At 44.1% G+C, this 12350-nt stretch overlaps 1 protein-coding gene across 1 annotated transcript in view; it reads left to right on the top strand.

Annotated features, from left to right (window-relative positions):
- Window positions 1-12350, top strand: part of TTLL4 (tubulin tyrosine ligase like 4) — a 36763-nt gene that overhangs the window by 14225 nt on the left and 10188 nt on the right. The window contains exons 2-7 of the mRNA XM_069478610.1: window positions 2934-3024; window positions 7025-8612; window positions 9504-9613; window positions 9973-10036; window positions 11605-11726; window positions 12151-12261. Coding sequence (XP_069334711.1) covers window positions 7123-8612; window positions 9504-9613; window positions 9973-10036; window positions 11605-11726; window positions 12151-12261 — 1897 coding nt within the window. The 5' untranslated portion in view covers window positions 2934-3024; window positions 7025-7122. The remainder of the gene's footprint in view (window positions 1-2933; window positions 3025-7024; window positions 8613-9503; window positions 9614-9972; window positions 10037-11604; window positions 11727-12150; window positions 12262-12350) is intronic.

Genomic DNA, 12350 nt, shown 5'->3' with positions numbered 1-12350 from the left:
TTCCCTGTTTGCTGTTGTTTCTTGGGATATACGTCTATGTCTTTGCATTGAAGGATTATTTATTCCTTCTCTGTCTGATTTGTTTTCATTATTATTAGATATATTTGCTTAGAGATTCTCTGTAATTTACCAGTTGAATATCTTTTTTTCTCCCCCTGTTAGATCATTGCCATCTTTTTGGTACTAGATGGTACCTTAAGACCAGGTTTGCCCTGGCTTTAGTAAACAGTCAGGGCACTGTCCTTCCCAATTGGGAGAGGTCCCAAAGGGGTTATGCTGGCAGTATGGGAAGGCTGGCTAGGGGTTTGTGCCCAGGGGATCTGTGGAATGAACCACCTACAGCATGGTGCTGCTGATCAGTTACTCTGATTCTGTGTGTCCTTTGGTTGAGTTAGAGAGCAGAGTTTCCAGGTCTGGGGATGGTAGTCCTTCCTCCTCCCTTTGTTTCTGGCTATCCTCAGGGAAATTTCTCCCTTCATGTACTCTCAGTACTTCCCATGGATTGAGGGAGGGACAGATCTCCTGCCAGGGAACCCAAGGTGATGGAAGAGCTGGTTGTCTACCTCAATCTCACTTTTTCCAGTGCAGAAATCGTGAGTCGGGAGAAAATTTTCTATATGCTTGGTCCTGGAGAGATTGGAGGGAGGGTGTCATGGATATGGAAGTTTGATTCTCTTACCATCTGGCTGGAGCTTTTTTACTTCTCTGTGGCCCTAGGAACTATCTTCTCGTAATTGAGTTCTGGGATAGTGCTAGTGATAATCTTGGTTCTGTATATGTCTTTTTGGTTTTCTGTTGGGGGAGAGTGAAGCCAGCTTGCTTCTATGCCACCATTTTGGAACTGTAAGTCCCCATTCCTAGGTATTTTATTCTTTTTGATGCTATTGTGAATGGAATTATTTTATTTCATTTTTGCTTGTTTCTTGCCAGTACACAGAAATTAAATTGATTTTTGTGTATTGATACTGTATCCTACGACCTTACTAAACTTGCTTATTAGTTCTAGTAGGAGTTTTTGGTAGATTTCTTGAGATTTTCTGTGTATAAGATCATGTGTCCTGCAAATAATTACAGTTTTTCTTCTTCTTTTTTGATCTTTTATTTCTTTTTCTTGTCTTGTTGCTCTGGTTAGTATTTCTAGTATAGGATCTAAGAGAAATGGGGAGAGCAGCTGGGCATGGTGGCTCACACCTGTAGTCCTAGTACTCTGGGAGGCCAAGGTGAAGGGATTGCTTGAGGCCGGGAGTTTGAAACCAGCCTGAACAAGAGCAAGACCCCATCTCTACAAAAAAATAGAAAAAATTAGCCGGGTCTGGTGCCACGGGCCTATAGTCCCAGCTACTTGGGAAACTGAGGCAGGAGGATTGCTTGAAGCCCATGAGTTTGGGGTTGCTGTGAGCTATGATGATGCCACTGCACAGGCGACAGAATACGACAGCAAGACTGTCTGAAAAAAGAAAGGGAAGGAAGGAAAGGAGGGAGGGAGGGAGGGAGGGAAGGGAAAGGGAAAGGGAAAGGGAAAGGGAAAGAAAAGGAGAGTAGACATCCTTGTTCCCAGTCTTACAGGAAAAGCAGCTAATATTTTGCTATTAAATGTGATGTTAGCTGTTCCTGTGATCTTTTGACATGTCCCGGTCACATTTTGAGCACTTCTTTACTTTTTGGCAGCACAAGGTGTTCCAGGCCCATCTCCTGCTTTCCCTGCATCAGCCCTGGAGTTAGCTATTTTTTAAGACACTCTGGCTCCTTTTATTAACAGATGGTATTTAAAAACCAGGATCTGGGCACTAGCTGAGTAACAGTCACTTTTTAATTCTCTTCACCCAGTGTTCTCAGAAATCCCAACCATTTAGTTATAAAAACCGTAAGATCCAGAAGTAAGGGAATAGAGGTTTTGGTTACCATATACCTTCTTCTCCTGGAATGTCCCAGAGCACTTTCCAATTGCTTTTTAGTGCCAAGTCACACCTGCAACTAAAGAATCTAGTTACTGGTTATGTAGTAGATTTCACAAAAGCTCCTAAATAGCCAGATAGTTATATCTTTTATAAAAGAACATTGCTTATCCTAGTTGAAATTTTGTGGTGGAATAATTGTTGCCTGATCCTTGTATTTTTTCCCTTTTATGACAACTTGTGAAAGACCTGAGGGGAGATCAGATCAGTAAGAATGAGAGTGGTATCTACTATGCTGCGAATGTTTACCCTGGGCCAGGCACTGTGCTTTTATGTGCTTTATGTGAATTTTCTAATTTGATCTCTCACTGCTTCATGGGGATTATGGTACTTCTCTCCTGTCTTTCCTTGAACATTCCAGCTGTGTGGTTTTAGCATTGAACGTGATTCACTACTGATCAGTGCTCTGCTTGGCATGAGTCACCATAAGGTGGTAGCTGCTGATGCAGTGTGGCTATGAGGAATAGTAGTTCCCTAAGGCTCTTGGAAACTACACACAAGTAATATGTGCTTTTTTTTTTTAAGAATCAAACAACACAGATGCCTTTAAATAAACTGGAAAATATCCCCTCCCTTCCCCTGCCCAATCCTTCATCCCATCCCTTTCCCCAAGATAACCACCATTAACAAGTTGAGAGTATATTCTTCTAGACCTTTGTTTTTGCTCAAACATTCAGATGTCCTGGGAGCTATCCAGGGGGACTTTTCTTCCCAAGAACTCTTTCCTCAGCTACTCTGCTCTAAAGTAACCTTTACTTTCTTTTTAGCTGGGCATTTTCCTGTTCGGACCTAGATTGAGGAACTTAGTTATGAAACAGACTTGTTTCCTACTAAACTTGAACTCTGCAGGCTAGAGCTTAGTGTTTGTACCATTTGCCCCTTAAGCCCTCCTGTTCCCTAGGGTCATATGTGGGAACCAGAAACATGTTGGACCATTCGCTCTGTAAATGTTAGATTATTCAAAATATTATTTTTCAGGTGAGATCAATTTATTGGCTCCTAAAGTTCCTTGCAAGCTGCTGATTGGAGGGTCAGCTGATGGTGGATCCTTTGGACTTAGTCACAGAGAGTAAGTATGAATGCATTTGCCTGTCTTTTAGTAGTGTATATATGTAGCTAAACTAGGTATGTAAAATGAATGAAAATAATGGAACTTGTGATGAATCCTTTATAATTTACATAATTAGCAATTACTCCTTACGAGTTTCGATTTGTTTAAGTTGGGTGTTTTTGAAGCAGGTTTCCATTAGTGGTCTGTGCATGGCCTTCTACATATATAAATACCTTTTCTCCCTGTTTTTTTTTTTTTGTTTTTTTTTTTTATGTCTCACCCTAAAATATTTCCTGGGAGATGGACAGCCTGTCTTTTAGATCCTAAGGGCACACATATGCACAAAGTTTGTATCATCACAGTACACTTAGAAATTTAAGGGAGGCTGAGAGAAAGATCTCCCAGACATTGTCTCAGGAGTCCAGATTATACCACAGGGGATGGGTTTGATGTCCTTGCCAAAAATTGTCCTCTGAGTGTGCTGTCTATTGGGTCTGGTGCTAGACATTTGCCTCTCCAGACTTTGACTTTGTGGCAGAACTCACTATTCTCAGGGTGTTAGCTTTTGAAACAATTTCTCATTTCCTCCACTTCTTAGATTTTGGACCTTCTAAAGATTTTTTAAGTTTGTCACTTGTATCCCTGTAGGACAATGGGCAGTATACAGGAAAAGATGACTTGTGGCAGCAGTCAGGGAGCCTGGAACCGGGGCTGCCTCAGTGTTTTAGCTAGGTCTCTACTTCCCCATCACATGAGGTTTTTGATTTCATCAGGAATCTCTATAAGGAAAAGAAGGAAGTTGCTTTTAGCAACCATCATTTTCTTGTCTGAACTAGATACTACTACTGAACCGAAAACACTGAAATCAGGTTGGAACATTTGTACATGATACTGTTGTGAGTGATACTGTTTACTTCGTGTTCTTGAAGCTACTCTCTGCAGAGTAATCTGACATGACAAATTTGTCTTTGCTTGGCAGTTCCTTAGCCATCTTAGCCAACCCTGGGTGTCTCTTACTAGCTGTGGAGCTGTTTCCCAGAAAGAAAATTACAGAAACATCCTCTCACCTGCTTGACCCTTGAGTCCAGACATATTTCTTTAGAAAGACAGGTGGCCCTTCTCCAGGTTGCCATCCTATACATCATGGGGACTATGAGAAGAGGCAAGAAGCGTGCAGTGACTACTGCAGAGACATGAGATCTGGAATCCCATTAGTCAGAAGAGAATTTACTCTGGAGCTTGCCCAGGGGGCTTGCTTCTCACACGGCCTGGGAGCAGACCACCCGCAGTTTCAGAGGAGGTTAGGAGTGTATCCTTAGTCTCCCTCTTCCTCATCTGGATTAAAAGTCAAGCCAACTGAGTGTGGGGCCACTTGTGTTCAGTGTTCTTGGCACTGAGGATTCATATGGTGGGATGCGGTGAGGCAAACATTGAGCAGTGTGTGCAGAAGGAGGGGTTCCCTTCACCCAGCCTGCAGGTGTTGTGTGGGGGGTGCCTGTGGCTACAAGGGAAAGTGGAATTGGCTGCAGAGTTGATGAGAAGGCAGCGGTGTGCTCTTAGGCACTTCGCCCATGAAGGGCCTTAGTATAAACAATGGAAGACTGTTTCTAATCTGGCTTTTGTCTTGTACCCAAAGTTTAGAGATAATGGAGGGGATACTGTCTAAATATGTGTTTCATTCTGTTTAAGAGGCAGTATGAAGTCAGGTAAACTTGAGTTTTAATCTGGGCACCACTACTTACTGATTGTTTAATTATAGAAAAGTTACCTCACTTTCCTGAGTTTGACTTCATCATCAATAAACTGAATGTAATGGTTTTTTTAGGGTTTAATGAAGATGATATAGGTAATGTATGCTTAGCATGGTACCTGACATTCATTAGGTGCCCAAACTGGCATTCATAAGTGTTAGTTTGTTACCCTTTCATTTACCGTACTTTTCTAAGTTTATTTAATCATCAGAATATTGAGCACTTACTGTTGGTCAGACACTGTACTGGGGACATTAGCGGGAGGAAAACGTGCTCTTTTGCTCCTAGTCAGATGAGTTAGTTCATTATTAAAGCTAATGTGATGTGAACAATGATGGTGGCATGCACAGAAGTGAGGAATCCGTATTCAAACTGATGCTTCAGGAAAGGCTACCTGGAGAAGGTGATGTTTGAGCTGATTTTTTTAAGTCAGGTGAAGGAGAAGGAAAGCTCTTCAAGAACTAGCATTTGTAAAGGCATGAACGTCTGAGATGGCTTGATGCACATGGAGAGTCACTAGTGGGGTTGTTTTTCAAGGGGATACCAGCTGGAGTTTTCATTTCATTAGCCATTTTCTCCCATCACTTTGGTGTGTCTGTTGTATTGCATTCATGGGGCAAGATGTAGATTCCTGAAAGAGGGCTAAGTGAGTCAGGACCGTGAATCTTTGAGTGCACATAACGCACACATTCACACCCACATAGTCTCGTAAACTCATGGGAAGGAGTTGACTCCTCCCTTTGTGGATCCTTCTCTACCATAAGTGCACAGTCTAATTGTTCCCTGTGTGGTATTTCTGTGGTTTGAACTTATGTGGAGGTCTATTTTCTGTCACCTCATTTTGAGGTTACTGGCCTCAAAATCTAGTTTTAGCATTGTGCTGTTTTTAGCCCACTGTGATTTTGAATATTGGCAGTGATGCATTGTGAGTTTTTTGTACTCTCCTTGAGAAAGTAGGTCAGCTTTTGCAGGAAAAGAGGTTGATTTCATGAGGCTTCTGCAGTTGTTCTGTTGGTGTTGTCCATTCCTATAGCTGTAGGCAGCAATCTTAGATCTTTCTTGGCCATTATTCTCTTATCAAAATACAAGATCCTCTCCCTAGTTTTGTGTTTTCAATGTAACTTGAGAAAAAAAAACCACTCTGCTAATTTCTTCTCCCTGGCTACTCTGAAAACACCTGATAAGGATGTCAGGCATCCATTTAGAGTTATCCCTGATGGATGACTTCTCAGAAGCACAGGTTTTGTTATTTTCCCCTGGATGCTGCCATGAAAGCAGGCCCACCCTTCCCTGTAGTTGTGAAAACTGGAGAATATTTTGTGAATTCAATTTAGAAAGTAAGCGACCATGCTGAGCAAGCTTTTTGTGTCCCAGAACTACAAGGCTTGTTCCGAAGTTTTGCATTAAAGGAAACATTGAATGAGAAGACGTAGGAGAGATCAGCCCAGACTGAAGCTTTGGAGTAAAGAAAGCGTCTTTCCTCTTCTTCTTGCCTCTGTCTTCTACTCCCTGAACTCTGCTATCCCATCGTGGCTGCTGGAAATGAAGTCACTTTAAGTAAAAATAATATTGATGTTTAGTTCGTTTTCTTTCTTTTTTTCCCCCACCAACACACAGGATGGAATTTCAGTCTGTGTAGTTAGCAAGATTCTTGAACAGATGAAATTGCTGTGTTAGCTCCAGAATAAACTCCAGGGTCAGCAGGGGAACTCTCTGCTCCTGTCTGAACTTGTCATGCTTAATTGTGAAAAGCAGACCACAGGCATCTGATGGTTGGTTTAGGGAGCAGTAGATTTAAAATGTGTTCTCAGATAATCTTTGGAGTTTCAGAATTGGTGGCGAGGAGGAAGCCATTGGCAGGTTTCTCTGTCCCTTCCAGACTTGCCTTATTCCTAGCCACATTGGTTTTAGGTGAGGGAAGATAGTCACTCATGTAAAGTCATGGATGATGAGACAGAAAGATATACCCTTCTTTGGAGAGAGGAAATTTTCTGAGTGAGAGAATGGGGACACATGACCAGCCTCAGGACAGTGGCACCTTTAAGTCTTGGTCTTTGACGAAGCCAGCTTTGATCATGTGATGGCACCGGGAAGACCACTGAAAACTCTCTGGAAATCTAGTGTTCTTCCCCCAGGGCACCAAATGATAACCAAGGCTGGTTGCCCAAGAAATGCTGAAGTGGGACTGTTGCTTACTTGAGGACCACTGTGGCATGATGTCCATCCTCCTGGCATTAAATGTTCACAATCATTTCTCTCCCCTTCAGACTGACGGACTTCAAGAATGCAGCTGCTACTACTGGAGGTGCGTGGCACCTTACCTGAGCCTGGCCATGAGGCCACATGGCTATGATGTGGGCCCCTCATGGCCTCAGCAGGAACAGAGCACTACAGTATTGGCCTCCGCCGGGGAAACAGCCTCAAGCAGAGTGGTCCCTCAGGCACAGTGCCTGCCCCACCGCCTGAAAAACTCTCTGAGGGCAGAGTCTGGTCTCAGGCCCATCAGCAGGTGAAGCCAATCTGGAAGCTGGAAAAGAAGCACGTGGGTACACTATCAGCAGGGTCGAGCCCAGGCCCCTTGGGTTTCCCACCCAAGCCGGCATATTTCTTTTGCCCTGGCACTTTATGTAGCTCTGGGACCACAGCTGTCATTGCAGGCCACAGCAGTTCCTGTTACCTGCACTCTCTTCCAGACTTGTTCAGCAGTACCGTGCTGTACCGCCGTTCCAACTATAGACACAAGCCATACCAGCAACTAGAGTCTTTCTGCTTGCGTTCGTCGGAAAAAAGACCTTTTTCTCTCCCTCAAAAGAGCCTCCCTATCAGTCTCACTGCCAATAAGGCCTCTTCTTCCATGGTCTTCCCCATGGCCCAGCCCATGGCATCCTCATCCACAGATCCATACCTCTCCTTGGCAGCGGCTGGGGAAAACCCTTCAGGGAAGAGCCTGGCCTCTGCCTTCTCAGGGAAGATCTCATCTCCACTGTCCTCCTCCTACAAGCCCATGCTGAATAACAACTCCTTCATGCGGCCAAACAGCACTAGCACTAAAGTGCCTTTATCACAGGCCACAGAGGGCCTGAAGCCAGTATCCTCCCCCAAGATCCAGCGGGTCTCCTGGCATCATCCGGGGGGGACTGGAGACTGTGTACCCCAGCCTGTTGACCATAAGGTGCCCAGGAGCATTGGCACTGTCCTAGATGATGCCACTGCCCATATCACCCTGTCTACCCCCAGCTCCCTCAACACATCCACCGCCAGTGTTGCCTCTTCCTGGTACAGCTGGAAAAACTTAGCTTCAAGGGCAGAGCCACATCCCTGTGGCCTGGAGGACAGCTCTGATTCCCAGGCTCCAACTAAAGAGATTCGGTTCACTGAGGCTGTGAGGAAGTTGACTGCAAGGGGCTTTGAGAAGATGCCAAGGCAAGGCTGCCAGCTTGAACAGTCTTGTTTTGTGAACCCCAGCTTCCAGTGGAACCTCCACAACAGGAATAGGCGGTGGAAACCTCCTGGGGTAGGCCAGCAGTTTCCTCAGGAGGATGCTGGATCAGACGGTAGGATCCTTCCTGGTGCCTCAGACACCTTGGGGTTGGACAGTCCAGTCTTCTGTACCAAACATATCAGCATTCACCTCCTTGCCTCACATGCCAATGGGCTCAACCACAGCCCTGACTGTGGATCTGTAATTGACCCCTCACCACTTGGAGAAGACAAAGCTCCACTTCTTCCTTTTCCCCCTCAGCCCCTTGGCGTAGCCGACGTGGCCACCCACCTCTCTTCCATCCATCTGGGCCAGTCTGGGCAGGAGGGGCCTGAGGAAGCCAGGGAGCTGGATCCACCTCTTAGGGATACTGGGTAAGTTGGAGATTGTTTTTGGTTCATTTAGAACAGTAGAATGTATGCACCGTAATTTGGTGGCACTTACTCGATACCTCTGAAGGTTGGTTTTATTTCTTAGCTGCCCTACCTAGATGTTTTGGTTTTCACTTTAGGGCAGAGTTCAGAAAACTGTAACTTGCGGGCCAAATCCTGCTTGTCACCTGTTTTTATAAATAAAGTTTTATTGAAATGCAGCTTTGTCCATTCATTTACTATTGTCTATGGCTGCTTTCTTGTTACGGCGGTATATTTGTGAAAGACTGAATGGCCTGCAAAACTGAAAATATTTACTACTTGGTCCTTTAGAGAAAACGTTTGCTGACCCCTGTTTTAAGTTATAACCAGGAGAGAAATAAGAATTACAAACACCCAGTATTGGGGCCTGTGACTTTCCTACTTTTTCCAAGCCAAATCAGGTTCCCAATCGTTCTTGGCATGACGACATTTACAATTAGGGCATATACATAGTTGGTTTCCTCTCTTGTGTCTTGTTATTTTTCTGGAACCTTGGTATACCAAGGCCTTGTTCTGAGTTGTCAGAGAGCAGCCTATGGACATTTGAAGTCAATTACCAGATATTCATTGATGGCTTTTTGTATGCAGAATTTTGTACTTACATGCTGAGGGACATCAAAGAAAATGGAAGACAGTGCTTTTTTGCAAAATGGAGGATGTAAGGTTGAGGAACTATGGCTAGAACTAAGCTTTGAGGGCAAGATAAATGAGTTGTGAAGTCCAGGCAAGAGATAGAAGATTGGTAATAGGGAAGAGACAAATACTGAGAGATGATGATGAAGGAATGAGAATCTAACTGTGACCTCTTACGGAATTGGCTGGGCTGGGGGCATGATTCTTTGTTTCTTTTAGTTCAGCTACTGACCTCCCGTCAGACCAGGCTGAGACTGAAGATGTAGAAGAAGAACTAATAGATGGTTTGGAAGACTGCTGTAGCCATGATGAAAATGAAGAGGAGGAGGGTGAGTAGGGAACTTTTTTCACTTCCAACTGGAGGTTGGGCATGGCCCGCTAGGGAAGGGGCTAATGATTGTGTATCAGGTCCTTGACTCACATTACCAACTATATTAATGATTTGCTTTGGGAAGTCTTAAGGGGGCTAGTGACTTCTGAGGGACTTTGATCTCTAGTCCTGTCCCTCTGGCCTTGCCTTCTCCCTGCTGCTGTTGAGTTCAAGGAAGGCAGAGCAAGGCAGAAGGGTGGTGCTTGTGGCTCTACGAGAAGGGTTGAGCCCAGGATGTTCAAGGAAGAGCTGCCTAGTCTTGGTGAGTTTGTGTGGCAGCCTCTTGCAGTTGGAACTTCTCTGATCTTCCTCCCCCAGGAGACTCAGAGTGCTCCTCATTAAGTGTTGTCTCCCCCAGCGAGTCGGTGGCAGCGATCTCTCGGTGAGTGTTGGTTATGTAGATCATTGGTAAATGCTCATTTTCTGTCTCGTCTCTTTGACATTATAAGGGAATTAACTACCCAAGTCATTAATGGCCCTGAGAACCCTAATGCATTTCCTTTTTTTTTTTTTTTTTTACGGAATCTTGCTCTGTTGCTCATGCTAGAATGCAGTGACATCAGCCTAGCTCACAACAACCTCAAACTCCTGGGCTCGAGCAGTTCCTTCTGCCTCAGCCTCCCGAGTAGCTGGGACTACAGGCATGCACCACCACGCCCGGCTAATTTTTTCTATATATTTTTAGTTGTCCGGCTAATTTCTTTCTATTTTTAGTAGAGGCAGGGTCTCGCTATTGCTCAGGCTGGTTTCGAACTCCTGACCTCAAGCGATCCTCCCACCTTGGCCTCCTAGAGTGCTGGGATTACAGGTGTGAGCCACTGCGCCCAGCCTCATAATGCATTTTCAACAAATTTTTATGTTTGCTACTTTAGTTTTATTTTATTTTATTTTTTTAAGATGGGGTCTTGCTCTTGCTCAGGCTGATCTCCTGACCTTGAGCGATCCTCCCGCCTTGGCCTCCCACAGTGCTAGGATTACAGGTGTGAGCCACTGCGCCCAGCCAACTACTTTAGTTTTAGAATAGGGACCAGAAACATATCTCATCAGTTGGGCTTAACAGTAATACCTTGTTTCTTAGGCTGCAATTTGGGTGTATAGGCTCCAAGAAACTGGTCAAGTAAAAGGCAAATTATTTCAGGAAATATTTTAAAAATTAATAACCAGTTAATGAAGAAACATATTGTTCGAGGTAAATTCTTAGTCCTTTGGGCCACCTATGTTAGGATAATTGCCACTTTGCACTATAAATGTGTGCTACTATTAATATCAGAGTCAATTCTGACTTAGATATACCACTAATTGGAGCTTTTTAAAATGTTCTTTTTCTCCCTTATGAGGTTAATTTTATATTGGGAAATAAGACTGGCATTAACCTTAGTTATAAGAAATTATATAAGGAATTCTCTAGCTTTAATCCAGATTATTTTATTGAGTGCCTTTGGTGGAGTTTGAGTGATGTTCATCTCTGAGTAGGGAACCAATAACATCAATCTCTTAATGTAGGCCCTTTTCTTTTTAAAAATCTTTACGCCTCTTCTCAGATCTTTTGTGGCCTGCCTTTTTAATTATCCACATCATTCTTTTTCTCTCCTCATTTATTTCTTAGTCTTAGTGTAGCATATTCTTCTAATATCCACCCAAATTCATTCCCCCCTCTCAGAACCACTCTTTTCAGGGACTTCCCTGGCCAGTGACTTGTAGGAAATTTTAGAGCTGTATTACAGAATAAAGTATTAGAAAACCATGTCTTTAGATGATATTTAATGGTGAGCTGTGTGTGGGTTAGCCCTAGCACCTTATGGATTAATATCCAAAATAATTATTGAGCACTTGTCTTTTTAGAATCCGAGTGTAAAAGACAGCACTTGGAAAGAAATTATATATAACAGTAGCAACACTTGAGGGCTGTTGCTTTCCCTTTCTCTATTGCATGTTTGTTTTTCATTTTAGGAGCTGTGTGGAAATTCTGACCAAACCTTCCAATCTTGAGAAAGTTGTCCGACCAGCCCTTACCTATAGTCTCTTCCCCAATGTGCCCCCGACCATCTATTTTGGCACTCAGGATGAGAGAGGTAAACCTGGCCAAGTGTCAGGGCCCAGAAGATCCCCCAGGAGAGGGATGCTAGCTAAGTTGGGAGGAGATGATAATAGGTGGAAGGGGTTTCCAGAATGAATGTTGTGGCTGTTGTCACACCTGGTTATAACTCCAATGTAAGCATTTTCTTGTCTGTCCTTCAGCTGACCCTCCTCAGCCTTATAATCTCATGCTTGGTTCGTGCCCTCTAACCTGGTCACTTTCCTCCTTTCAACCTCCTCTTTCTTTGTTCATTCCTGCATAGCTCCCTTTCTTCCCCAAAGTGTGGTCCTGTGAAACCTGATCTGGAACAATAGTTGGGGACTTACCGGCCTAGGGGAGGATGGGCAGCAGTGCCATTGTTTTTGTCTCCTCACCATGACTCTCCTCTTCTCCGTGCCCCATCTCCTACCTCTCCCCAGTGGAGAAACTTCCCTGGGAGCAGAGGAAGTTCCTTCGGTGGAAGATGAGCACAGTGACCCCCAACATTGTCAAGCAGACCATTGGACGGTCCCACTTCAAAATTAGCAAGAGTAAGTCACTTGCCTTACTTGGAGCCTGTCCTCTTTGCCCCAGTAGATGGACTTTGAGTAGGAGGAGAGCCCTAGATACTTCTTGCTAT

This window comes from Eulemur rufifrons, chromosome 1 (genome assembly GCF_041146395.1).
Source record: "Eulemur rufifrons isolate Redbay chromosome 1, OSU_ERuf_1, whole genome shotgun sequence".
Classification (NCBI taxonomy): domain Eukaryota; kingdom Metazoa; phylum Chordata; class Mammalia; order Primates; family Lemuridae; genus Eulemur; species Eulemur rufifrons.
The sequence above is the reverse complement of the archived record's forward strand: the minus strand, read 5'-3'. Positions and strand labels throughout refer to the sequence as shown.